Source organism: Ictidomys tridecemlineatus, chromosome 6 (assembly GCF_052094955.1).
Source record: "Ictidomys tridecemlineatus isolate mIctTri1 chromosome 6, mIctTri1.hap1, whole genome shotgun sequence".
In the NCBI taxonomy this organism is placed as follows: Eukaryota; Metazoa; Chordata; class Mammalia; order Rodentia; family Sciuridae; genus Ictidomys; species Ictidomys tridecemlineatus.
The window spans coordinates 5817480-5843937 of NC_135482.1; the positions used below are offsets into that span (position 1 = coordinate 5817480).

Consider the following 26458-nt stretch of genomic DNA (forward strand, 5'->3'; position numbering starts at 1 on the left):
CCCAAGTAAAGACCAGATATAAGGGAAAAAAGCTTCTCCTAGCACTCGTAGTTTTAGGAAATTGTAAGGGTTTTCAGAGCTCTGTGCCTGGAACAGGAATGAAAACTAAAATGAGTACTTTTTATTATAAATCAATTGTCTATCACATAGTGGCTGCATTTCACCTGTTGGGATGGAGCGGGAGGGTTTTGCAGTGTGATGCCTGCTGAGGAAGGAAACTCCTCTGCAGGGCATAGGCGCTGCCAATGAGTGGGGCAAGCTTGCGTCCAACAGCTGCAGCAACCTGGGAAAGTAGCCCTCTCAACTTGAGTCTCCCAAGACCTTCAACCAGCCAGCCTCATAATGCCTCCCATCAGGTGGAGGGAGTAAAAATGGAGAGAGGTGTGGAGCAAGTGGACAGGCACCAACAGGCAAGCAGAGACCTCAGGGTTCCTTTCAACCTGTCTCCAGGGCAGAAGTCTCATCAGCTTCCTCACTAGTGCTTAAGCACATCCCTTTCCTTTCCCATCCTTGTCTTTTTGCCCTTCCCTCTTCCGTCTTCTCCAAGTTTCTGAAGGAGGATCAGCTAAAAAGAACACTGAAGTGCATGTCTGTAATCCCAGCGGCTCCGGAGGCTAAGACAGGAAGATCTCAAATTCAAAACCAGCCTCATCAATGGCAAGGCGCTAAGCAACTCAGTGAGACCCTGTCTCTAAATAAAAATTCAAAATAGAGCTGAAAGTGTGGTTCAGTGGCTGAGTGCCCCTGAGTTCAATCCCCAGTACACATACCCCCACCAAAAAGAACAGAAGGGAGAATAATGCTTACTTCAAAGTTAGATTCTTGTGAAGTGTGGTGCTTGTGCCCAAGTGCTCATGCTGAAGGGCAGCTTGGTGGCCGGGGTGCTATTTGACCAGATCGATATATAGGGAAGAAGTAGAGAGTCTTCAAGTATCAGAGAGTCTGGATTTTAGAGTGTCCCTTTCGTTCTCTTTCTTGCCCTGAATGTTTTTGTCTTGGATCTGTGCTGTTCACCCTGGGTTGTGGTCCTGCATTTTCAGAAGTTTCTCTAGGAGACTTCCGTTACAAAAGTACCTCCTTTTTCAGGAGCCAGCCAGTTGCCCAGTTGCCTTTTCTTGTTTTCATTGTGTTACCTTTTTACATCAGAATGTTCTGGTGTTTGTTTTTTGTTTGTTTTTTCCACTCAAAGCTTCCTGGTTTTTTTTTAATATTTATTTTTTAGTTGTAGCTGGACACAATGCCATTATTTTATTTTTAATGTGGTGCTAAGGATCAAACCCAGGGCCTCGCACATGACAGGCAAGTGCTCTACTGCTGAGCCACCACCCCAGCCCTGCTTCCTGGTTTTTAAATGAGAATTCTAAGTGTTATGTTTGGATGTTATGTTTGGATTCTTGATTATTATATGGGAAATCCTGCAAAAATTGGCTTTTCCAGCCAGTGGCTGAGAAGCAGTGGTCTCTCACACTAAGGCTCTTTTCAGAAATATTAGGCTGAGCATCCAGGCAGGCAGACAGGTAACCACATCCTTCCCATCACGTTTCTTGTGCAGCAGGGCACCAGCCATGTCAGCAGACAGGCTCACAGCAGGCACTCGCTGTGGTTGCTCTGTTGCTCCCCCTCCCAGGCTGCCTCCTGTATATGGTTTCTCATGGGATAAAGTTCACTGCTCAGGGGATCTTTCCACAATGATGGAAGTGCTCTAGATCTGCACACTCCAGTATGATGGCCACTGCCAGATGTGACCATTGAGCACTTGCAATGTGGCTAGTGGGCTGGGCATGGTGGTGCACGTCTATAATCCTAGCAGCTCCAGAGACTGAGGCAGAAGGATCTCAAGTTCAAAGCCAGCCTCAGCAAAAGCAAGGCACTAAGCAACTTAGTGAGACCCTGTCTCTAAATAAAATACAAAATAGGGCTGGGGATGTGGCTCAATGGTTAAGTAACCCTGAGTTCAATCCCTGGTCATCCCCCCAACCCCCCCCCCCAAAAAAAAAAGAAAAGAAAAAGGAAATATGGCTAGTGGGACTGAGGAAATTAACTTTTTTTCACTTAAGTGGCTGTATGTAACTCGCTAATGGACAGCCACCTTAGAGCTAACTTGATCAAGTCTAGGCAGAAGGTTGGGAAGAGAGCCAAGAGCGCCCACTAGTAGATGCTTACCCAGGCCACCTCCCCACCCCACAGCCAGAAGCAGGGCCTCCTTGATTAGTTGACAGTTAATAAGCAAACGATACCTGTCACTTTCTCTGATCCAGCCTGTCATGTGCCTGCCCAGTTAAGCTGGTAGCATCTCTGTTTAATAGCAGTTGGTGGCCAAACATCCAGTGAAAGGGTAAGATGGTCTTTGGCCCTCCAGCTTCAGTCCCCTAGCTGCTGGACTCTGCTGGGACCAAAGAAGCAACTTCACAAGAGGATACACATGGGCATTTGTCTTTTTGATGACCTGTCACAGGGACTCAAGGCCTGCACTGCTCTTAGGGATAGATGCCTATATTTACTCCATGGCCTTCTCAGTCAGGAGTTTCTGCTCTGTGTAGATCTATGTCCAGGAAAGAGCTATTCATTGATTGACTTTCTTTTTAATCATAACCAAGATGAGTCCCTGAGTTTAAGAGGCCCTAATCTCTCAGTGGAATAAGGAACAGTGTAACATTTTCATCTCTGCTTTGCCGTCAACCACCCAAACCTTTAAAGAGCTGTTGATGTTGCAGGGAAAACTTTTATTGCTAGGATGTCTCCATGGAAACAGAATCTTTGTCTTACAATGATCTCTGGTGCCTACAGCTTCCCCCACTTGACACTGGTCCTGCATTTCTGACATCCTCATTAGCAGTTGTGGGCCGCTTGTTATGTCACAGGCACAGGATTTGGCTCCAGGTAGAGGATGCAATAAAAAGAACATGAGCTCTGGTTTAAAAAAATTTTTTTAATGTATTTAATGCAATGAGCCATAACAATTAAGACAGAAGGAAAAAAGGGCTGTGGTAGCTCATTAATAATTCTACTGTGCATAAAGAATCTTGCCTGGAGGGGATTTTCCTTTTATTCTCATGAAGAAACACAGCTGGGAATTTTACTCTGCAGCCACCTTTGCAGCAACATTTCAGAGCTGCTCTTTCTGCTGCAGACTTTGATCTTGCAGTAGCAGAGGCAAAGCCCTGTATGGACCATTCTGGATTACTGAGGGTCTTGCCCCCTTCATGGAGGGGAAGCCATCTGCATCACAAAAACCAGTCCCAGTGCCCCATTATTCCCCTCCATGTGTTTCAAAAGCCTAACCCTGCCCCTGAGCAAAGCTGTGTGGAAGACAGTAGTGCTAAGGTAGAGTGTAGCTGAACTGGAGATAGTATCTGATGCCCAGCAGATCCAAAGGACATTAGACCCCTCTTTTTACCTCATCCTTGAGATTGCTCTCCTCAGCCTGGGGTCTGTGTAGATGTCAGGACTATCAGAAGCTTTATGGTACTTTTTATGATGAGGAGCTCAGCAAAGTTACTTGGCCTTTAATAAAGAGAAAGGAAAGTGGGATTCTGTCCTGGGAGTTGGTGTTTGTTTCTGGAAGCTATCTTGACTTGGCCACCTTGTGAGTCTTTCCCAGCTTATGTCATGATCCAGCAAGCTATTTGCTTTTACTTCAACCTGTGGAAATACTGACCAGGCCCTCTGGATAGTGTAGGGTTAGTTTCTTTTTCTTCAAAGAAAACATATCAGGAGACTGATGTTGGCTGGCCACTGAAGGGGACAGGCGCTTATTCCAATCAGAGAGCACTTACTAGATTTCCTCCTGCTCTTTACTCTTGCCCTGAGCAGGACCTGACTGGAGACAGGATAGAAGAGGCACCCCCATGTCCTTCCAGGTTTCTGAGCTCTCTCACTGGTTCTGACCCTGCCAGGGGCAGGAACTGCAGTTCCTGACAGCCTGTGGATATGTACAAGAACTAAAAGAAGGACTTGTTGATACAGTGTTCCTTTGGGGCAGAGGTGGGCACTGTGTCTGGCAGTTTCTCTAGGAGACTTCTGTTCCAAAAGTACCTGGCAGTAGGTCCCAGTTGCCCTTAGTATGTACTTTCTTTCTTTCCTGCATTTAACTCAGGAAGACATTCCCTAACTTCAGACACGTTTTTACCAGTGGTCTGTCACATCTGGTCACTGTTCTGTGGCTCTGAGGGGAACTGAGCCACCTGTGCTCCCTTTAATGGCACCCTTTGCCACAACATGACCCCCATCTTTGGTTTTGTAAGCCTCTGTGGCATCAGAGTGGCCGAGCTCCATGATGCTGTACTTTCTTTTTGGCCCAGGGTAGAGATTGCCATGTAGCACTGCCAGAGCCCAGGTGAGGAGGACGTGCTTTCCCCAGCTCCAGTTGTCTGTCTCCTGCTGTTTATAAACTCTCTGGCAGATTGGAACAGCAGGAGCCTTGGTCACGCTATGTACTTGTGGGTTTTAAATTAACACATTTCATTTACTGCCATGCTAGTTGCCTGCTGGGAAAGGGGCCTGGAGGTTAGTGACGATGACTCGATGAGTTCTTGGGCCCTGGGAGCAGAGAAGGCTGCCGGCCCATCCTCTATAAGTCAAAAACTCCCAAGGCCAGGTGGTGATGTTATTAGTTTGGACAAGTTCTGAAATTTCCTTTTTTGATTTGTTCAGGATATTGAAGACTTAAAAATTTTTCATTTGAGTGTTCCTTTGCTTACAACTATTTCACTTGAAATCTGTGGGTACACAGGCTGTGAATCTGGATCTAGGTTTAAACCAGTTAAATCATAAACTCAACAAGGCTGCCTCCTGCCATGGTGCTCAGGAGATTTCTGAGAATGTGGGATCAGTATTTATTACCATTTTGTCACTACGTCCTGCACCAGTGACCTGGCTGCCAGCCTGCAGAAGCTGTGGTGTGTAGGGTGGGCTCACTCTGGGTTTTCTCGCAAGCTCCATGCCCTGCCTTGTACATGGAGCTCGACTCGCCTGGAGGGAGATGCATCCTTGCTGTCATTGAGAATGCTGTCACATGTCAAAAGTTGGAATAAATCCCTTTTCCTCCAAGGATTAAAAGCACCCTCATGGGATTTTACTTTCCTGTGAAGCATTCAGTGCAGATCATGTGATTTGTATTGGGGGTGTCTCCTGTGTGTCCAGGGATTGTGGGATGCAGGTGACAGCAGGGTTCTCAGGACCACCTGGGTTCTCAATAGAGGAGAAATGCCTCTAGATTTCAGGTGTCTTTGTGAGGAGGCTTTGCCATGAGCCTGTGGAGTGGGTTAACCTAGAATTGAGAATTATTAAAATAGCATTATTTGGCCAGGTGTGGTGGCACATGCCTGTAATCCCAATGGCTCAGGAGTCTGAGGCAAGAAGATCATGAGTTCAAAGCCAGCCTCAGCAAAAGCAAGGCACCAAGCAACTCAGTGAGACCCTGTCTCTAAATAAAATATAAAATAGGGCTGGGGGTGTGGCTCAGTAGTTGAGTGTCTCCAAGTCCCCGGTACCCTCCCCTCAAAAAATTACTTGGGGATTATCTCTGGTTATTAAATATGAGCCATCATGGAAACACAGAACAAAATAATAAAATTAAAATCACCTGGGGCTGGGGATGTGGCTCAAGCGTAGCGCCATCGCCTGGCATGCGTGCGGCCCGGGTTCGATCCTCAGCACCACATACAAACAAAGATGTTGTGTCCACCGAAAACCAAAAAATAAATATTAAAAAATTTTCTCTCTCTCTCTCTCTCTCTCTCTCTCTTTCTCTTTTTCTCTTTTTAAAAAAAAAAAATTACCTGTAATACTACCCAAAGAGAACCTCTGTAATATTTTGGTAGATTTCCTTTCAGTTTTTTTTTTTTATGCATGTAAAACATTTTAATGAAATTAAGAATGTACCTATACATTTGTATTTCTTGGTTGGTCAAACAGTTTTATATCATAAGTGTTTACCCACATCATTCCACATCATTAACTACTTTAAAATTTTAACTTTTTAATTGACTGATATTCTATCATGTTAAGGTACCATAGTTCATCTGGTGTGTTACTGATGTTTTCCTCTTAGAAATTACAGTGCAAGGGGCTGGGGTTATGGCTCAGCGGGGCAGCGTTCACCTAGCATCCCTGTTGATCCTCAACACCACATAAAAATAAATAAAATAAAGGTATTGTGTACAACTACAACTAAAAAATATATATATATATTAAAAAAAAAAAACACAGTGCAAGCCCGGCACCGAGGCTCACTCCTGTAATTCCATTGGCTCTAGAGGATGAATCAGGAGAATCGAAAGTTCAAAGTCAGCCTCAGCAAGACCCTGAAGACCTTGTTTCAAAATAAAATACAAAACAATAGGGTTGGGGATGTGGCTCAGTGGGTAAGTGCCCTGGGTTCAATTCCCAGTACTAAAAAAACAAAACAACCAAAAAAAAAAAAAACAGAAAGAAATCACAGTGCAGGAGCCTCTTGCTTTCAGGTCTAACACTGCTGATCCTGGAAAGGGGCCACATGTGGGTCTGGCTGTTTCAACGCACATAGGCTCCATCTGTCCCCTTCTTTCTTGCAGATTGTTTGCTACATGAGGAAAACTTCTCGGTGAGGTGCCCCAAGCACAAGGTGAGTTAGAGGCTCCCAGAGCCTGTGTTCGCAGTGGGGCTTGGGGTGGTTTCCTAACTTAAAGCCCAGGCATCGAGGAACTCATCCATTCTTGTTCCCACCTGCACCTTGGGCTGCTGGCCTGCTTCTGGCTCTGGGAAGGTAGAGAGGCATGATGCTGAAGGGAGACCTCAGGCATAGGGGCTGGCACTATGTGGTGTGGGGGGCAGTGGGGAAGGTGGCGGGGGAGCTGTCCATTCATTAAGAGAGATTAAAAGATCAAACTCAGTGAAACTGACTTGGACTTTACTAGAACCCCAGTTCACAGGTTGACATGTGGTAAGGGGTGGGAGGCCTGCTGTGGAAGCAAAGGCACCGACTCCAGGGCTTCGGGGGAAACTCACAGTCTCTTCCAGGTTGTATTGCTGCAGAAGCAACCTGATGATACAAGTCAGTGGGTACTGCTGCCCCACTTCCCAAAAGAGGGTCTGTTGGCCATCTCTCTGGGAAGGGTGGAAGATGAGGACATGAATGGGCTGTTTCCAAGGTATCAAGATAGGGATGGAGAGCCCCAGGAAAGGATTGGGTTGGAACCCACTGCCACCTGACATTTCCTGCAGTGATCGCCTTGTCTGGCTGAGGTCACACTGACACCTGGTGGTCACTGGCTGCTCACAGTCTTCAATCTCCAAGTATGGCCAGAAAGTATTAGAAAGAGGACATCTGGAGACGTCTATCCTCAAAACACTTTTGAAGGATGCTTATGATTTTTCTTTTAAAAAATATTTCCAGAGGTGGATCATAGGATCTGACAGTATTCTCTTTATTTTTACTTAACGGTCACATTTTGCCTCAGAAAGCCCTATCTGGGTATCTCCTGTTTGTCATTCAGTACTGACTCTGCTTTTTCTTCCTTTTCCATGTGCTGTCCCTGTCCTCGCCTCTGCCCTCCCTGACTCCCACACTCTTTCCTCTGTCCCTGTTGTGTCTCCTCATGGCTCCGCTGGCATCAGCCTCCCCTTCCGTGCCCTCTCCCCCCCTTGCAGAACAAGACCGCGAAAGGCAGCCTCAGCACAGAGCAGTCGGAGCGGGGGTGAGGGGGGCAGTGTGCGCGTGGGAATGGAGAGGACAGCAAGCACAGGTGAGTCGGGGCCAGCCAGGCTCCACCACCCCTGCCTGGCTCCCAGTGGTGCTGTGGCCTCTGCCTTCCTGCTGGCCCCAGGCTGCACCACCAACAGTTAGTGGTGTGGATCCTAGCACCAGGTGGATAAAATGGCTCTCCAGTTGTTTCTTCACTCCCCAAAATGTGGTGAGTGCTTCAAACCTGTCCACTGCCAGCTTGTCAGGGTGACTCTTTTTTTTTTTTTTTTTTAACTTTTAAAAATATTTATAGGGGGCTGGGGGGTTGTGGCTCAGTGGTAGAATGCTCACCTAGCACGTGTGAGGCACTGGGTTCAATTCTCAGTACCACATAAAAGTAAATAAATAAAATAAAGTTTAAAAAAATATTTTTAGTTGTAGATAGACACAATAATTTTATTTTATTTATTGTTGTTATTTTTTTTATGTGCTGAGATCGAACCCAGGGCCTCACATGTGCTAGGCAAGCACTTTGCCGCTGAACCACAACCCCAGCCCCAGGGTGACTTTCTGAAGTCAGCCCTTCGGGACTGCTGGGGAGCAGGCCTCAGGATTGATGGTCCTGAGGGCATTGTGACCGTCTTTTGGATGACCCTTTGGGCAGGGGACTTCTGCCATCTGCCTGTTGTTTCCTTCTCCTCAAGGGTGAAACCAAAGGTCTCTTCTTTTCAATTGACCGTGTTTCTGTAAAGCTTTTAGTATGTTTTCCTTTGAAAAACAGAACATTCTCTAAGTTTTCCTACTTGAAATCTTTTTTCCCACAGTACCATGAAAAATTCCTTTTCGCAGAAGTACAAAGAGAAGGAAAATCCTCTCAGAGATTTAGTAGACTTCAGCATCTGATTTAATTTTACTCTTGAAAATCTCCAGAGATCTGGCTGCACCGTTGAGCATGTAGGGCATGGCCAGCCTGCTCCTGTGAAAAATGGGGTGTAGGGCTGAGGGATCTACAACAGGGTGTCTCCGCCACATTGCTTTCTCACCCTCCCTGCCCCATGCAGCCACTGAGGGCTGAGGACCAGTAGTATATAAAGAGGAGAAAGGAGAAGGGAATGTAGCTGGCACTCGTGGCTGCAGCTGTCCTAGAGGTGTTCTCCAGGGGCTCATTTCTCTCTAAATGGAGGCTTCTGTGTGGCCTCCAGGACTCTCACCCCCATGGCCACAGAGACCATTCCTCTGGGCAGTACCACATCCCTGAATGTTCTCTGTAGAATCCTGAGTTACAACTAAAAAGGTTTCTGCCTTTCTCTAAAATAACCAATAGTAATATGAGGGAAATCAAGTTCATCCCAGAATATGGTGGTTTTCCTCCTTAGAGAAGGTGTTTGTTTCTTAAGCAGTGCCCAGTGCTGACCTTAGAGAAGGCCCCTGTGGCCCTGCTGTGAAATAGATCAGGGCCCAGGTGGGGGCTCCCCAGTGCTTCCCACTGGGGTGCTGAGTGTTTTGCTGTAATGCTTTTCTCTTTGCCTCTTGCAGGGAGCAGGGTTGGCAATGCAGGGAGCAGAGCAGAGCAGGAGAGGTGATTGGTTCTTGGGTCACAGGAACCAAATGAGCAAACGGAGCCCTGTGGACTGCAGTAAGTCGTCCTCATCGGCTACTGCACTTCTAGAAGTCACTGGGCTACTCTTCCTGCCTGTACTCCTAGACCCCTCTGATCAGCCCTCAGAGCAGTGTGCAGCAGTGTGGGTGGTTTAACAACTGTTGCATCGGCCCTTTTCTGGGCTGAGATAATGCTGTGCCGAGGCAACACATCCGTGTTGATGCACCTGTCCCAGATAGTTAGAGTCAAGTTCTGTGGAAGACCATGAGAAAAATTTCTGAAATGTGTCCTAGAAGGGCTGGTTAAGGAAAGAGCCATTTGTCATTTAGCACTTTTTGGTTTTGTCCTGAATTCCAGCATGTGTTAGAGAAAAAGAAAGTCTGGGCCTGGTAGGTGGGCCCAGCATGGACCTCCCAGCTGACAAGGCCTCAGCTCTGGAGCTGAATAGTCAGCTTCACCCTCCATCCTCCCCAGGCTGCAGCACTGCTTGAGTGCAGGACCTGGTCCATCTCTTGGGAAACCTCAGTCTATTGAGGTTGGAGCAGTCACCTCTTGAGAGAAAGGATGGACACTGCACCCAGCCTCATCGATCTGAAATGTTCTCTCCATAGGCCATTCCCACAAGACAGGTTCCTTTAACTGGTTTCTCAGTTCAGCAGTTATACTGAGGGCGATCGCCATCTTTCAGGCCCAGGGTGTACTGCTGAATTGTGTAGAAACCCCAGTGATCAGGGACAGAAAATACTCTTGCTCTTAAGGCGTGCTCACCTTGGGGTCCATGGTGAGAACAAAGAACTACCATTATTGGGGACCCAGACAGGGAAGGGACAATGGGGTGTGCATCTGTGTCCTGCCTCCTGTCATCCCACTTTCTCACACAAAGTGTTTGGAAAGTCCTATGTGACTGGAGTAAGGACACTTATTGTCTCCATGTTTCAGTTTCTTCTATAAAAAGAGAAGTAACCAAGCTGGGCACGGTGATGCACACCTATAATCTGAGCAGCTCAGGAGGATCTTGAGTTCAAAGGCTGAGACAGGATCTTGAGCCAGCCTCATCAAAAAGCGGGGTGCTAAGCAACTCAGACCCTGTCTCTAAGTAAAATACAAATAGGGCTGGGGGTGTGGCTCAGTGGTTGAGTGCCCCTGAGTTCAATCCCAGTGCCCCCATCCCACCCCGCCAAAAAAGTAACAGTGTCAACCATATGAGAATTTGGTTATACCTCAGCAAGTGTTGGGCACACAGGCAGCTGTATCTGGCTGCAAGTTTCTTACAGTTAGAGCTATAGGGGGTCAAGGCAGCAAGGAGACCTTGCAACTGCCTTTTCTATCAGAAAATACGAGGGCTGGGGCTAGGAGATTTTATTCTCCACACCCTACCCCAGCATGTGGGGCTCCTCATAGTTGTTTCTCACCACGCCAAGAATGCCAGACAGGAGAGGTTCTTGGATAGCCATCTAGTCTGCTGCCTCCTAACATTTCTGAGGTGAGAAAGCAGTGTGGTGGGCCTATGTTTGCTCACTGTCCTTGTTCTGAGATTCTGTCTCTCTGGCCTCATCTCAGCTGGAGAATGGGGCTGTACAATGGGACTCCTGGCTCTCCTTGTCATGTAGTAAACAAGGAGGCCCCTGGCTTCCTGCCAGGCCCTGTGATCTAGTGGATGAGTAGCAGTAACCATATCCCAACTGATGCTCTGTCCTGGGTGCAAGAGGATGCCACCTACCTACACACCTTCTGCAGACCCTCCATGGAAGGGAAAGGGCAAGACCCTCTCTGTCCTGGAGCTGGGCATTGTATAGCCTGTCCACGGATGAGTGAGTGGCTCTTTCTGGAGCTCCCTCCCTTCTCAGGCTCATCTAGGGAAGTCCTGGGTTCTCCTCCTCCAGAGGAGAAACTGAGTCTGTCCATATTTCCCCACTGGCACCAGCCAGGCTGTGGCACCCCTACAGTGGCCACCTGCTCTGCCCAGAGCCCTGCCTCACAGCAGCGGTCAGTCTCAGCAAACTCTGGCCTCCAGTTCTATCTTATCAGAGATCCAGCCAGTCTCCTCTTCGGAGGTTCTTGTCGCATTTGCCTCCTAGCCCTCTCTCCCAAAGGCTGGTGGAAGTCACTGAAGAGGCTCTCCAGGCTCCCAGCCACTGGTCTGCTCAGGGCCAGGCTGCTTCCCCCTAGACTTTTGCGTGTGCACATTTTGCTTGCCTGTCTCCATGTGGGGGCTCCCTCTCATTTTCTGGATGTCAGATTACAAGTTCCTCTTCCTCAGAAGCCTTCCCTTTATAAATCTCAGTCTAAAACACCCTCTTTCCCCACTCTACAGCCTTTCTAGCTTCACCACATTGTCACATTATATACTTGTGACTGGAAGCTTTGTGAGGGCCAGGGCCACCTTTGCAGTCTTATGCCCTACCCACAGTGGTGCCGAGTGTGCCTATTAAAGATGAGTGCATCCCAGAGAGGAACGGACTCTTTGACCCTGTCAACAATCAAGAACAATTTGGAATTAGACTTGTCCACCCAGTCCCTCTCTGGTAGGAATCGAGTGTCTGTTGTAGAGATGAGGTAACCCACTCTGGAGGAATCTTGGCAGGTTGGACAGGGTCAGCAGGTCAAGCTGATGGATGCCTGCTGCAGTTGGGAGAAACAACCTTAGTGTCAGGTGTATAAGGATACAGAGATGGTGTCATCCATCCCAGGCTCAAGCCACAGAGTGGAGGAGCCTGGGGAGCCTGAGGAGCTTTGGCCCAGGATAAAACCCTGTGCCCTGGCAGCTGAGCATCACAGTGCCTTTGACCATCCTCAGCGTGGAGTGTCAGAGAGCTCACTTGGCCCAGCAGCTATGATGGGTTTACTGCCTGGGGCCCAGCTCTCTCCTCTTAGCCACATTTCATGCAGTGGGGCACAGAGTCCATGGGGCCCACACAGGAGAGCTTTGCTGGCTATCAGCCCTTTCCACCTCCAACCAGCTATGTAGCCGTGGACCACAGGTGTCACCTCCCTGAGCTTCAGCTTTCTCATCTTGAAGAGGTTCAGGCATCTTGATTTTACCATGAGACAGGACATCTATTAAGCTTCTAGCTCAGTTCCTGGCACAAAGTAAGTCCTTCCTTCCTCTTCTCCTTGTGAAAGGAAGAGTGTGGTTTTTTTGCAGTACCTGGGATTGAACCCAGGGCCTCAAACATACTGGGCAAGTATTCTTATCACCAGTTGTTTCACTTATAAATTTTGAGTCAGGCTCTTGCTGATTTGCTCAGACTCAAACTTGTGCTTCTCCTGCCTCAGCCTGTCAATCTGCTGGGATTACAGGAGTGCATCCAACCTGAAAGAACAGTTTTTGTTTTTGTTTTTGTTTTTAAGTAACTCTGGAAAAGTTTAGGGTCCTTTACCTTCAGAAGATCTTGTGTTTGGGCCAGTCTAATCAGCAAAAACTCCTTGTTTGGAAGGCTTGAGGCAGAAGGTACTGAAGGACTGCCACTGCCTGTGCAACCACTTCCTATGCAACACTGGCACCCAGAGGCAGGTCCAAGGTCAACAACACAGAACCAGCTGGCCAGGCAGACGTGGATGCTGCAATGTGCCTCATTCTGAGTTTGGGGTCTGGTGTGGGCCTGCTATGCTGAGTAGTGAGCAGGATTGGAATGCAGACCCAAGAGGGCTGAGCACTTATGAGTGCAAACCCTGCTGTGCCTTCTTCCCACAAGCAGAGTCTTGGAGAGGCTATGTTGGCATCTGGCAATTCACACAGACACCCTGGATCCCCAGCAAAATTACCTTCTGATTGATCCTTGAGGTGCCTATTAACTCAGCCCTTGTCATGTTATTTACAAAGGGCCTTTGGTCCCTAAGGAGTGGTATCAGAGAAGGCACAAGGACTTTTGTCTAATGTTGCTTGTCTCCCCTTTCCTGCATCCCTGGCCTCAGGAAAGCCAGATAGGTGGTAGAAAATCTCCCTGGGCTGCTGGGGAGAGGTAGAATGGAGGTAGAGGAAGCATAGATCATTGGGGTGACCTGTGAGGCCCAGAGCCACCTTTAGATACAGGGGGCCATGCTGTGCCATCTATGTACATTCTGAAAATGGAAGGATGGCTCCACCATTGGCCCACATTCCTGGGGCCTGGTAGCTAGAGGCCTGGGGTTTGTTTCTACTGTCATCCCAGCATGATGAACATTGTACTACTATCTCTGCAACATGTCCTCCTGTTTAGTGGTGGTTTTTGTCAAGCACTTAGGAGCCTCCTTTTAGCAGGACAGGTGTATGCACACATGCATGTGAATAGTACAGTCTTAGATCCCCCCACACACCAGCCTTCTTAACTATTTTGCACAATAGTAAGCGTTATGAAACCAGAAGAGGGACCTGCCTTTTCCTGGGGTTTCTATGTTGTTGGAGGTTATCAGAGAGGTTTGAAGCAGAAGCAAGGGGAGCCCCAGGGACACAGTTGCTAGAGAACTGTGAGACGCAGAAAACAGCAGCAGTTGAGGCCACCATCACCCCTGTGTTCTGGCATAATTTTTCTGGACTGATTACTTGGAAACTGGATTCTCTGAGACCCGGGCATGTGGGGTGAAGCATTCTGCATAGGCTCTTGGTACAACCCATCTGGTCATCAGCACCACCTTCCCAAGCCTGGCCTAAAGAGGAAAGAATCTCTTCCTGGAGGCATCAGGGTCCTGAGGAGCCAAGGGATTAATACATTCCAGCTCTTGCAAGCCACCAAAATGGGCTGAGACCTGTCCTTCCCATCAGAGGCTATGGGAAGTGTTCTTCGTTGGTGTGTAGAACTGGCTGTGTCCACTAGAGAAGGCTGTGAAGTGGTTGTGAGAAGTCCTTCCACAAATTGCATGCTCTAGGTTTTGGTCACAGCTACCTTGTGCCCTTGGCCATTTTGAGGACCAAACCCTGCCACTAAGAGCTGAGCCCAGTCGCGGGCCCCAGAGCTTGCCATGCTCTGGGAGGTGGGCGTGCCCGGAGAAGCCCTCAGGGTGCAGCCCAAGCACCTGTGCTGCCTTCCTCCATGCTCCAGGTCCAGAGCCACACAGCAGTGCCACACTGGTCTTGGATGTGTCCCGAGGCACAGCTCATCTACAGAGGGGTCTGAGCATGTGGTCCCTGCTGAAAGCCCCATCCCAGTGCCACCACAGAGCAGGGGCTGTTGGCAATGGGACCATGGAGAAATTCCTGGCGCTCAGCATCTGTTGCTTGTCTTCCAGGTTAGACTGTGGAGATGAACAGGTGGTGGACACTCGTGATGGAATGGAAATCTCCTCCCGTGCTGCCACGCCCTGCCCTGCCCCGCCCCGCCGTGCCTGCCCTGCCAGCACTTCCTTCCCAAGTTCTCACCTCACACTCAAACCAGTGACACCACAGGAAAGAAAGGCCCAAGATGTTGGAATGGCTGTTTCCATGGACACAATCTCCATAGTGACAATGTGGGGGGAGGGGGGAGGGGGGCTGATGGGGAAAGGGGGGGGAATAAAAGGGAGGGATAAAAAATATATATATATAAATCTATTTTTAGTCTGGAAAGACTTTGTTTAAATGAAAGGTGCGCTATCCCTTTTGATTCTATTTTAAAATTATCTAGTTAACTCCAAATTTGTTCCAATGACAGTGAAATTGAAATGTGAAATTGAACTGAACAAACTCATCTCATAAAGGACGGGGGTGTGGCTTTAATCTTTAGCCTGTCTCACACCAGTTCAGAGAACACTAGACCCTAACCCCAACGGAAAGAGCCAACAAGCCACACCCAAACTGTCCTTTTGTCCGTAGTCTGTGTCAAAGTGGGAAGGTTTTGGGTGGGAGGTGGGGATGGTCCATGTTTCAAGAGCGGGGGAATGATGTTTAAACATAAATAAATTTTTTTCCTTTCCAGAAACACTATTTATTTATTATTTTTTAAAATTTTTATCTTTTTGGGGGGTGAAATTGGCAGATGCCCTGAGTCAGGCTGTGTCCTGGGTCACTGTGGCTGGTGAGATCTCTTTAAGGCCCCATCAAGTGGGCAGAGCAGCCCCGCAGCAGCAAAGTCCAGCAGCGGACCCTCCTCTGGGGCCCTCTGTGCTGGGCGCATTCCTGACACGTGGGGACCCAGGGAACGGGAGGAGGCCTGGACCTCTGTGCCAGAACAGGCAGTGGGACTGGGGGGGAGCCTCTGTGGGAGTTGTGGGTGGGTAAGCTGACCAGGAACACCCACTTAGCCCTTTCTTCTTTTTGTTTCTATTTTTATAATGGAAAAGGGGGGCCTGTCAGATAAGCAGCCCTATGCTACGTGATTATGTTTTTGTTTTGTTTTGTTTTGTAAATTGTATAATTTTTAAATATCTGAGTTTAAAAAAAAAGAAAAAGTACAAAAAAAAATCTTGTTAAGGCCTTAAGAAGGGGTTAGTGCATCTTTCAGGGGTCACTCTGCCATGGGGATAAAATAGCTGTTTCACAAACAGTTTTATTTAAAAAAACAAAAAACAAAAAAAATCAAAAAATAATAAACTTCATTTTAACCTTGTTTCCTTTTTCATTTACTATAAAGTGAATGCGTCTCTTCCTTTTCCCACTCCAGCCCCCATCTTGGTTCTACTGTAGAGGAGGCCACCATCAGACCTGGCTCCTTCAACCCCCCACCTCTCAAAGGCCAGGCAGGCCTTACAGCAGAGCCTGAAACCAGCCAAAGCCCAGGGATCCACTGGGCCACTCCCTCAGGCGGTAGAACTTGCCACCTGTGGGGGGACAGACAGAGTTCCTCAAGTTGATATAAGGACATGTTTCTAATGAACATTAATTTTAAAAGATTATAAAAAAATAATGTTAATGGAGGTTTTTTTAGAGAACAGAAATATTGGAAGGAATGTTGTGAGGTAGAAATAAGCAATTATAAATGAGTTCTTGTGTGCTCATCAATTTGGGACTGCAGAAATGGCAGATTAATTTCATTTTAATGGCCATATCAAGCAATGTGGTCCATTTCTCATTTTGCTCTGCCAGGATGGAGGTGTGGGTGGGTGTGCTGTGTCAGCCTTGGGACCATGCTCAAGCAGCTAAACAGGACCTGCATAGAAATGATGGCTTTTGAGCTGGTTGGCTTCCCATTCTGGTCTTGACTTCGCATTAACACAGTTAAAATGAAATTGATAGATTTCGGGTGTCAAGTCCTAAGCCACAAAACTTGAAAAATACGTATCTTGAGGAAAATATTTTCCTGACAGCAAATGTTTGTCACTTTGCCTTTTATTCTTTTGTCCTCTTTTGATTTGCTGATGATACGTGACCAAGGCGCTCCCGAGTGTTGCAGGGCTTCAGAGTGTTACTGGGCTTCAGAGATGACCTTGAGCTAGGGAGTGGCCCTGTTGCCCATTTCCCTTTGGACTCCCATTTTTCTAGCTTCTGCCACACCTCAGCTGCCTTTGTGCCTTCCAGCTCCTGCAGCTTTTGAAGTCAGCGTGTGTGTGTGTGTGTGTGTGTGTGTGTGTGTGTGTGTCTTAATATGACATTTTAAGAGCAGTTTTAGGTCAACAGCAGTATTGATCAGAAAATAGAGTGTCCTGCTCCCCCCACACACAACCTCCCCCTCTGTCAACATCCCCACCCAAGTGGTATATTTGTTAGAACTAATGAATCTGCGTGTACCTCATCATTGCCCATCAAGTTCACAGTTCACATTAGGGTTCTCTCTTGGGTGTACATTTTATGAGTTTGGACAAATTTATAATGACAGATATCCTTCATTATGGTCTCACACAGGGTAGTTTCACTGCCCTAAAACTCTGCTCCAACTATTTATCTCTCCCTGCCCCTACCCCTGGCAATCACTGACCTTTTTATTGTCTGCATTGTTTCACCTCTTGAAGAAGGTCAGGTGGTTGGAATCATACGTTATGTGGCCTTTTTAGATTGGCTTCTTTCTTTCATTTAGTAATATGCATTTATGGTTCCTTCATGTATTTTCATGTGTTCATGGTTCATTTCTACTGACAAATAATATTCTATTGGTCTGGATGTACTACAGTTTATCCATCCACATCCTGAAGGGCATCTTGGTTGCTTCCAGGTTTTAGCAATTACAGATGAAGCCCATATAAACTTCAAGTGCAGGTTTCTATATTCTAAGTTTTAGGATGGATACCAAGGAGCACAATTTGGCTCATAAGGTAAGAATAGTATAGTTTTTGTATGAAACTGCCAAACTGCTTTCCACAGTGGCTCCTCCATTTTGCATTTCCACCAGCAATGAATGTGTGCTCCTGTTTCTCCACATCCTCCCCAGCATTCAGTGGTGGTGGTGTTCCTGATCTTGGCCATTCTTAGAGGTGTATAGTGGCTCTTTTTTAAAAAAGTAATATTTTTTAAGCTGTAAAAAACACAACATGAGTTGGAGCAAGTGGTGGAGCACTTATCTAGCATGTATGAGGCCTTGAGTTTGATCCTCAGCATCACATAAAAATAAAGGTTAAATTACTTTTAAAAACATATGAAATGAATCAACCTGTTTTTAGACGTAGATAGCTTAGTAGTGTTGAGTATGTCCAAGATGTGCAACTGATCTCCTGAACTGTTTCTTCTTGCAAAACTAAAGCTACCCATTAACTCCCAAAGAGTCCATCTCTGGAGTTTTCCATTTCTTATTTCTGAGAGTATTCCACTGCCTGTAATCTCCTGCTCCCCCCAGTGCCTGCCTGTGGAACTGCATCTATAAAGGTAGCCCACCTGGTATCAAAGACAAACCAGAAGGTAGAACACAGTCACCTTCTCCTTTCTGTCTCCAGGGAGGAGCTGGATGGAATTGGGAGTTTATGCCTGTCAGGGAGAAGGGTAAAGACCAGGAAAATACTCTGTACTGGCTGAGTACTACAGTCTCCTGATTTCTAGAATTCTCAAAATGGTACTTTGGTGGGATATATCTCCCTAGGGGAACAAGGGCCTAGAACTTCTAGTAAGCCTCCTTGTTGCCGTATGGTGAGGTGCCAGGTCTCACCACAGTGACAGAGGGCCTGTCAATACTCAGCATATGTTACCCTATGACAGGTATCCCACTGTGGTTCCAGGTTGGGAGGAGGAGTATTTTTCTAAAGTAATAAATTCTAGGGAATTTCTGTACTGGCCATTAACAAAATATCCTGCAAAAACAGTGGAGAGCTAGAGTTGGGAGTGTGGATGTGGATCCTAATGCTGTATTGTGATTTTAACCTCATTATGCGATGTCTCCTCTGCCTTGGGGACATAAAACCACCTCCCTGTGGTGGCTGAGGAAGTTGGAGCATGTGGATTGTGACCAGCAGGGCCTGACACATAAGTGCCAATCATTGGAAAGCATGGACCTCCTTACTGCAGGGTTTTCTCATGGCTGCCGCATCTTGAACCACAGACCTCTGCCATGAGGAGGACGCAGCCTGAACTACAGACAAGCCTGTCACTGCCCTTTGTACCCTCATTAGGATGACTGCTTGAAGGAAGGCTTGACACCAAGAAGCAGGGGATAGACAAAGGCCACCATGTGACAACATTCAGACCATCCTGCCAGTCTGCCATGCTTCTCTGACAGTTACGGGAAGGAAGTTGCTGCCAACTAGGCAGAAACTCTCAGCTGAGTCAAATGGGAGGCTACAGACCGGACCTGAGAAGTCCCCCAGGTGTAAGTGGATCTTGCCTTCCCAGTCGGTTGAGAGGCCTCAAAACTGGTCTCCACTGAGGCCAAATTTGCAAAGCCTCAGACTCCAGCCACCTTCCTCCTGCTACCCCTCACCCACTCACACAGGACTTCCCAGTGGCACCTTACCCCACAGCCAGGTTGCCTTGGTCTGAAGGTTGCCAGTCAGTCCCTTCATCTCTGCCAACAATGTCCCCCATGTCCCTCAAAGAACTCCTGGCATGGCATTCAGCTGTCTGATCTTTCTGTGCCTCTTCTTGAATGTGGACTTCGGAGAGGTCACACTGAAATTTCCAAGATCCACATGTGATCCATGCCCCAGTACCCAGCCCTTCAGGACCAGCAAGTCCAGCTTATGTGGCACCTCTCCACTGGCTGTCACCAGGAGAGGGCAGGAGAGGCAAGGACCTGTGCAGCTGCCCCTGCATCTGTCCTGCCCTGGCTCCTCCCTGCACTCTCTGCCTGCACAGTCATCAGAGCAGCCTGGCTCCCAGCAGAGGGCACAGGGCAGCCTCAGTTCCTTTATAAGGGAAGAGCCCTGACTGAGTACTTAGGGAGATGACAGGGTGGTCCCAGATGCCTGGAGTGACAAGGGACACTAGGTGTTCTCAAATCCAGTGGACAGCAGGAAATGATGGGGCTGCTCACGGGGCCCTTGTGTGTGGCCGTGGCCATCTTCCTGCTCCTGGTAGACCTGATGCACCGGCGCCAACGCTGGGCTGCACGCTACCCGCCAGGCCCCCTGCCACTGCTCGGGCTGGGCAACCTGCTGCAGATTGACTTCCAGAACATGCCATATCCTCGGTACAAGGTGAGGGAGATGAAGTGGCCCTCCAGCATCAGACATGGGTGGTGGGAAAAGCTACAGGCTGTACAGGGAGCTGGGCCCTAAAAGGAGGCAGGTTTGAGAGGCTTCATGGGAGCGGGCACTCCAGAGCCCGAGGACACACTGAACTTTCCAAGAGCAAAGGTGTGGGAAGAAAAAGGCCAGGAGGCAGGGCAGGACTTGGCAATGGGTCTGGGATCCTGTGGGACAGGGTATATATTACGTAGGCCCCAGTCCCTTCTGAATCTATCAGAGGGAAAGATCTTAGGGATGGCGGGGGGTTGAGAGAGGAACAGTGACCAATTCTTTGGCTGCGGTGGGGCTTGCGCTTCACTGCTCACCTCTGTGAACCTATCTCCTCTGTAAAGTGGGATGCTAGTGGTCCCCATGGACAATCTCTGGCCACCTCTGACAAGGACATAATTAGGTGGTTGGATCCAACGTGAGTTTCTCCACCATAACAGGTGTGACCCACCAGCATCAGGACACCAGATCTTGGGCAGGGGAGGCAGCTCAGTGGTAGAGTGCTTGCCTAGGATGGCTGAGGTCCCAAGTTGATCCCCATAACTGCAAAAAAAAAAAAAAAAAGATACTAGGAGTCTTCCTTGCCCTGTTTGACCTGAGTTCCCCAAGGCTTGCCCAGTGATCTGGGCCTTGCATTTTGGCAGGGACCTCAGTTTGATGGGCACCCTGACCTTTTGCCTACAGCAACGGCACCAGTTTGGGGATGTTTTCAGCTTGCAGCTATCCTGGAAGCCCGTGTCCTGGTCAACGGACTGGTAGCTGTATACGAGGTGCTGAAATGCAGCAAGTATACTGTTGACCACCCGCCAATGCCCACCTACCAGCACCTGGGCCTTAGGCCACAGTCCAAAGGCAAATGGCGAAGGGGGTGAGGCAGGGCCTGATGGGTGGCAATGTCGTTAAGGCCTGGGAGCAAAATCTGGAAAAGAAGGCTGTGCAGATCATGGTCAAAGTCTATGGGCAGGCAGAGGTGGGCAGATACCCATGGGAGGAGTGCAATGGCAGGGGCAGTGCCAAGGAAACAGCCAGCTGCTCTTGGATAGGTGCACACACCCGCCCATTCCCACAGGTGGTCCTGGCAACTTATGGACCTGCCTGGCGCGAGCAGCAGCACTTCTCCATATCCACCATGCACAACTTTAGCCTGGGCAAGAAGTCCCTGGAGCAATGGGTGATCGAGGAGGTGCTTCTGTACAGCCTTTGCCAACAAGGTGATGGGCTGAGGATGAGATGGGCAGGGGCCACACTCTGACTGGCTGCCCCCTCCCAGGACGCCCATTTAGACCAGGACCCTGCTGAACAGAGCAGTGTGCAATGTGATCTCCTCTCTAATCTACGCCCACCACTTTGAGAATCATGACCAGCGCTTGGCCAAGACACTGGGCCTTCTGGAGGACAACCTGAAGGAGGAGTCTGGCTTTATGCCAGAGGTGCTGGGCTCAGGGGAGTCTGAGTTTGTTCAGGGTCACCTTCATGCCGTTGGGCCTCCAAGGAGGAAGATTAGCATGCAGGGATGATGGGAGAGGGCATCCTGGAGAGGACACTGTAAGAGGGAAGGCCCGGAGGTGAGCACATCTCAAACAGTAGCAGGACAGGTGGGCCAGGGTCAGAGGGCTCCAGGAGAGGAAAATGAGCCTGTGCCCACTGTCCAGCTAACACACAAGCTCGAGATTCCCACAGTGGGCTGCTCCTTCTGGCAGCCCAGGCCAGCAGAGAGCTTGGAGGCTGGCTCTGGGGAGGGAGCTGGTCACTGGGTGGGACAGGCAGGCCCAGGTCAACCCTGGAGGAAGCTGGGACCTGAGTGTGGTCCAGGAGAGTGAGGAGCACAGGAAGGACCCAGGTCCCCTCTGTGGCTGTCACAGGTGCTGAACGCGGTCCCAGTGCTCCTGCGCATCCCCGGGCTGCCTGGCAGGGTCTTCCCTGCACAGAAGGCCTTCATGGCCATGGTGGATGAGCTGTTGGAGGAGCACAGGATGACCTGGGACCCAGCCCAGCCACCGCGAGACCTGACTGACGCCTTCCTGGTGGAGGTGGAGAAGGTGAGGTGGGGCTGCCTGAGATGGGCTAGGGGACGTGGGCTGAGGGTCCTGTGAGGCCTTAGGCCAGGCAAGGTGGGACCTTTGCATCACCCACTAACCCAGCACCAGGCCTGGGTCATTTGGTGGCTTCCTCTCTCTCTACACCAAATCACCCTCTGCCTGGTCCAGGCCAAAGGGAACCCTGGGCAGCTTCAAGGATAAGAACCTGCATGGGACCTTGTTATCTGGCCCTACTCTTTTAGCAGCAAGGATTTTAGCACCTAGAATCTTCTGGGGCCAAGGGTTACTTCCAAGGGTTCAGTGAGGACCAACTAGAGTCTGCCCAGCCTGGTTCAGTGGAGGAGTCCTTATATCATCCCTCCCAGTCCCTGCTCATGGTAGGCACCTCCTGCAGGGGACGATGCTCATTACCAACCTGTCATCTGTGCTAAAGGATGAGATGGTCTGGGAGAAGCCCCTCCTCTTTCACCCTGGATGCCCAGGGCCACTTTGTGAAGCGGGAGGCCTTCATGCTTTTCTCAGCAGGTGCCTATGGGGCCTCCTTGTCCCTCCCCAGGGCTCCTTGGAGGGGTGGAGGCCAAGGACAGGCAGACTGAGCCAGCGCCCTCCACAGGCCGCCACGCATGCCTTGGGGAGCCCCTGGCCCGCATGGAGCTCTTCCTCTTCTTCACCTGCCTCCTGCAGCGCTTTAGCTTCTCGGTGCCCTTGGACAAGCCCAGCCCAGTGACCGTGGTGTCTTTGCCTTCATTGTTGTGCCATCTCCCGACCAACTCTGTGCTGTGCTCTACTAGAAGGGGCACAATTCCCCAACCTGCCTCCAGTTGGAACCCTGATGTACAATAAGCCTGGCTTGTGGCTGCCACTTGATTTCTTGGTCCAATCTTGACCCCTGACTAGCTCCTGTCTATGATGGAATCATCCACATCTTTTATGACTGGTTTATTTCCCTAAAGGTAATGTACTCAAGGTTCGTCCATGCCGTAGCAGGCTCCAGGACTTCCTTCCTTTTTAAGCAGAGTGACATTTCTTTGCACAGTAGTCCCTCTGTATCCCTGTTCCTCTTTCCTTGGTTTCATATAAGAATGGACAACCACAGTCCAAAAAGTCATATGTGGAAAATTCCAGTAATAAACAATTTGTGAATTTTAAATTGGATGCCATTCTGAAGAGATCAGTGAAATCTCCTGACTTCTCCCTTCATCCTGCTCATTACAGACATGAATGATGCTTTTGCCCAGAGTATCCATACTGTATTTGCTACTAGCCCATTAGTCACTTTGTAGGGGTCTTGGTGATCAGCTGAACTGTAGGACACTCCAGTGCTTTTCTTCAAGTAAAAAGGTCAATAATAGCTTAATGCCACATCACAACACGACTGTCACTTCATTTCACCACCCAGGTAGCACAGCACCTCACACCATCGTAAGAGTCAAAGGACACATTCCAATAGCTTTCATTTCCTGGTGTGTAGTTGTTAATAGTTCTCTTATCAGTTTTTGTTATTAACTACATCTAATTTATAAATTAGCTTGCATCACTTCATCTTATCACCTGGGTATTAAGGTACAGGTATTACTCTCCCACTGTAGAGCAAGGGTGAAGGGCGGGTGCGGACAGTGAGATACTAGGCGGGAGACCAAGCCCACAGACCCTCACTGCAGGGCGCTGCTGGCCAGCTCCCGGGTCAGCCGTGTTATCGTCCCTGCTGTGCCCAGGCTACAAATTAACCCTCCTGGTGGGCACAAGTGGGTAGGGACAGCAGCACAGTGTGCAGCGTGGCTCGTGCGCAGCTTCAGGCATCCCCTGGCACCTGGGGTGGGTCTCTGTGGATAAGGGCTCCTGTCCCCTGCTTTCCTGATCCACTCACCTGCCAGAGGACACTGGCCTCCACCTGCAGCTGTGAAGGTGGGGGTACAGCGGTGTCTGTGAGACCCTCCTTCAGCTCCTGTGGACATAGACTCAGAAGTGGAATCTGGCTCACGGGGCAAGTCTCTTTCCATCTTTGAGGCCCACTGTGCTGTTTCCCGCAGTGGCTCTACCATTGAGGTTCCCGCCAGAGCACAGGGCTCCGCGCCCTGCCCAAGGCCCTGGCAGCCCTTGTTTTCTGTGGTTGGTTCCTCCCCCTCCTCCCTGCCTTTCTTCCTCCCTTGCTGTACTGGGGCTGAGCCCAGGGGCTCGTGCCTTCTAGGACAAGAGCTCTGCCACTGAGCCACCTGCCCAGCCGTTTCTGTTTTACTGAGACAGGGCCTCGCTAAGTTGCTGAGGCTGGTCTTGAACTTGTGATCCTCCTGCCTCAGCCTCCTGGGTAGCTGGGAAGACCAGCGTGGCCCCCATGCCAGCTGGTGCTTGTCCTCTGGTAGGAGGCGTCCTGGTGGGTGAGGGGTGGTCTGTTCTCCACGTGCGCAGGGCCTTGCTCTAGTTGGAGGTGCTTCTTGGGGTCATCTTCTCCCACTCTGTGTGGCCTTCTCCCTCTGTGGAGAGCGGCCTCCCATGCCCAAAGGGTTCAATTTTCATGAAGTCCAATTTGTCCTCGTGGTTTTTGAGTTCATCCGTGAGGACTTTGATCCAATGTTAGTTTTGCATAGTGCTGGCTGAGGGTGGCTCACTCCTGTGCGTGTGGACGTGCGGTTTTTCCAGCACCGTTTCTGGAAGGGGCTGTCTTTCCTGTGGAATGGTGTCGGCAACGTTGTTGGAAATCGTTTGGTCACACGAAGTGAAAGGGTTAATGTGGGGAATGTTCTGAGGACTGTGCTGTCAGGCGATTCCTTGTTTGCAGAACCACAGGGCTTACCTGCATACACCAGAGGGTGCAGCCCCTACACACCTGGGCCAGGCGGTAGCGCCTCCTCCCCCTCCTAGGCCACGCCTGGGCGCAGGTCACTGAATGGATGGCGGAGGCAGTTGTGCTCAATGTTGAGTTCAATGTGACCAGGTGATAGGAGCACTTTAGTTCATGTGTATGTGGTGGAGCGTCATTATTTGTCCACACTTGTCACATGACTGTCCAGAAGGATTTATTTTCAGGAATCTCATTTGTTGTGTTTGTCTTTCCTCCTGCTACTACCACAGGGACTTGATTACTTCAGCTGTGTACAGATGGTCCCAAACAATGGTTTGAGAAACCATTTTTCCCTTTATGGCTGTGCATTAACTATAGGCATTCCGTATAATCTGTGCCTCAAATTTTGAATTTAATCTTTTTTTTCTTGTGATGCTGGGGATCCATCTCAAGACCTCATGCAAGCTGGGCAAGTGCTCTCTGACTGAGCCGAAGCCCCAGCCCTGAACGTTAATCTGTTGTTATTCTAGCAATATGCAAGTGTCAATCCAGGAACAATAAAGTATTTTTTCATTTATTAATTCTTCTTTGATTTTTCTATTTAATTTATTCGATATTTATTTATGTCTTCTCCACCTTTATTTGCAATTTTTTGCAGTTTTTGCTATATACATCTTGGAATTCCTTGGATTAGTGATTTCCTTCATTTATTTTATTTTACTTGATAGTATTTTAGATAAAATTATAATTTCATTCTCAGGTAATTTGCACAGCTGATTTGTGCATGCTACTTTGTATCCTCTACTTTGCTGAATTTCCCCCAAACTTTTGACAGTGTTTTTTTGAAACTTTCATCCCCCCCCACACACACATAAAGTTCAATTGTTGCTCAATGTAACATTGAAGATTGCTTTCTTTCCAGGCATCACTAAAATCAAGGTAATGATGAGTTAAAATTCTACTGTCATGTATGTTCTGAAAAACTCACAAGATAAAATACTTTATTTTATTTGAGCCTGATGGCACCAGACTTTAGGTCCCTGAAGGTCAATACTGCTGGACTCCTGGCTCTGGGAGCCAGGCCGGCAGGGAGGAGGGAGCAGCTTCTGAGCCAGCTGCAGGGGCCCCTACTCCCTCCACCTGCCCTGGGTCCTTCACTACCTGAGCTAAAAAAGAAATTTGTATGTACAGATTTTTCTGCTTTAAAGGTTCTCGCCTGTCAGGCATGGTTTTGGTAATTCTTTCTTGTTTATCTGTTTTTCGTATCTGTTACTGGCCCTTTAGGATGAGGGCCATGTTACATTGATCTTATCAATAGTCTCTTAAAATCTTGGGCCACCTTTAGGTATGGGCCTGTTTAAGATGTTTCACTATCACTATCTGGACTTTAAATGGTTTTGCAGATAATTATACAATCTTCAATTAAAAATTAATCTGTCAGAGGTAAAATATATGAAAGAGATTCTGTACCACCGGACATTTATTCAATGATATGAAAAGGAGTCTGAACAGTCAAGCACTGAGTTAAAGGTGCCCAAAGGCATAGCCTCTAACAGGCAAGGGTAACAGGACACCAGAAGAAAAGGTCTAAAAGTAAGAGATAAAAGGTCATAGGTATGCAAACATATTTTAATATGAAAAATTAAAAGGTCAAAAAAGGTTTCTAAATGAAAAAAAAATATTTTTTCTAGTAAATTAATATTCTTGTGCTAAAACCCAAGATGAAAGAGGACAAAACTCAGGATATAAATGAACTATAAATGTTTTAGTAAGTCACGGGAGGGTTTGCAAGGCTGAATCTCAAAAAGTCTGTTTGTGATTGGATCGGTTCGGGAACCGAGAGCAAGGTAATGCTCCTACTTCCTGTGACCCTGCCCTTCCTGCACGGTCAG

At 48.6% G+C, this 26458-nt stretch overlaps 1 protein-coding gene across 11 annotated transcripts in view; it reads left to right on the plus strand.

The window, feature by feature from the left end:
• Window positions 1-14640, plus strand: part of Tcf20 (transcription factor 20) — a 174504-nt gene extending 159864 nt beyond the window's left edge. For 7 of the 11 annotated variants that reach the window (XM_078052631.1, XM_040277109.2, XM_078052632.1 and 4 more), the window contains 3 exons: window positions 6555-6604; window positions 7597-7724; window positions 14469-14640. In XM_078052631.1, the coding sequence (XP_077908757.1) occupies window positions 6555-6604; window positions 7597-7680 (134 nt within the window). In that variant the 3' untranslated portion in view covers window positions 7681-7724; window positions 14469-14640. Of the gene's footprint in view, window positions 1-6554; window positions 6605-7596; window positions 7725-9199; window positions 9300-14468 lie in introns of all 11 variants that reach the window. The other 4 variants (XR_013440201.1, XR_013440202.1, XM_078052633.1 and 1 more) reach the window with 4 other exon arrangements.
• The last annotated feature ends 11818 nt before the right edge of the window (window positions 14641-26458 follow it).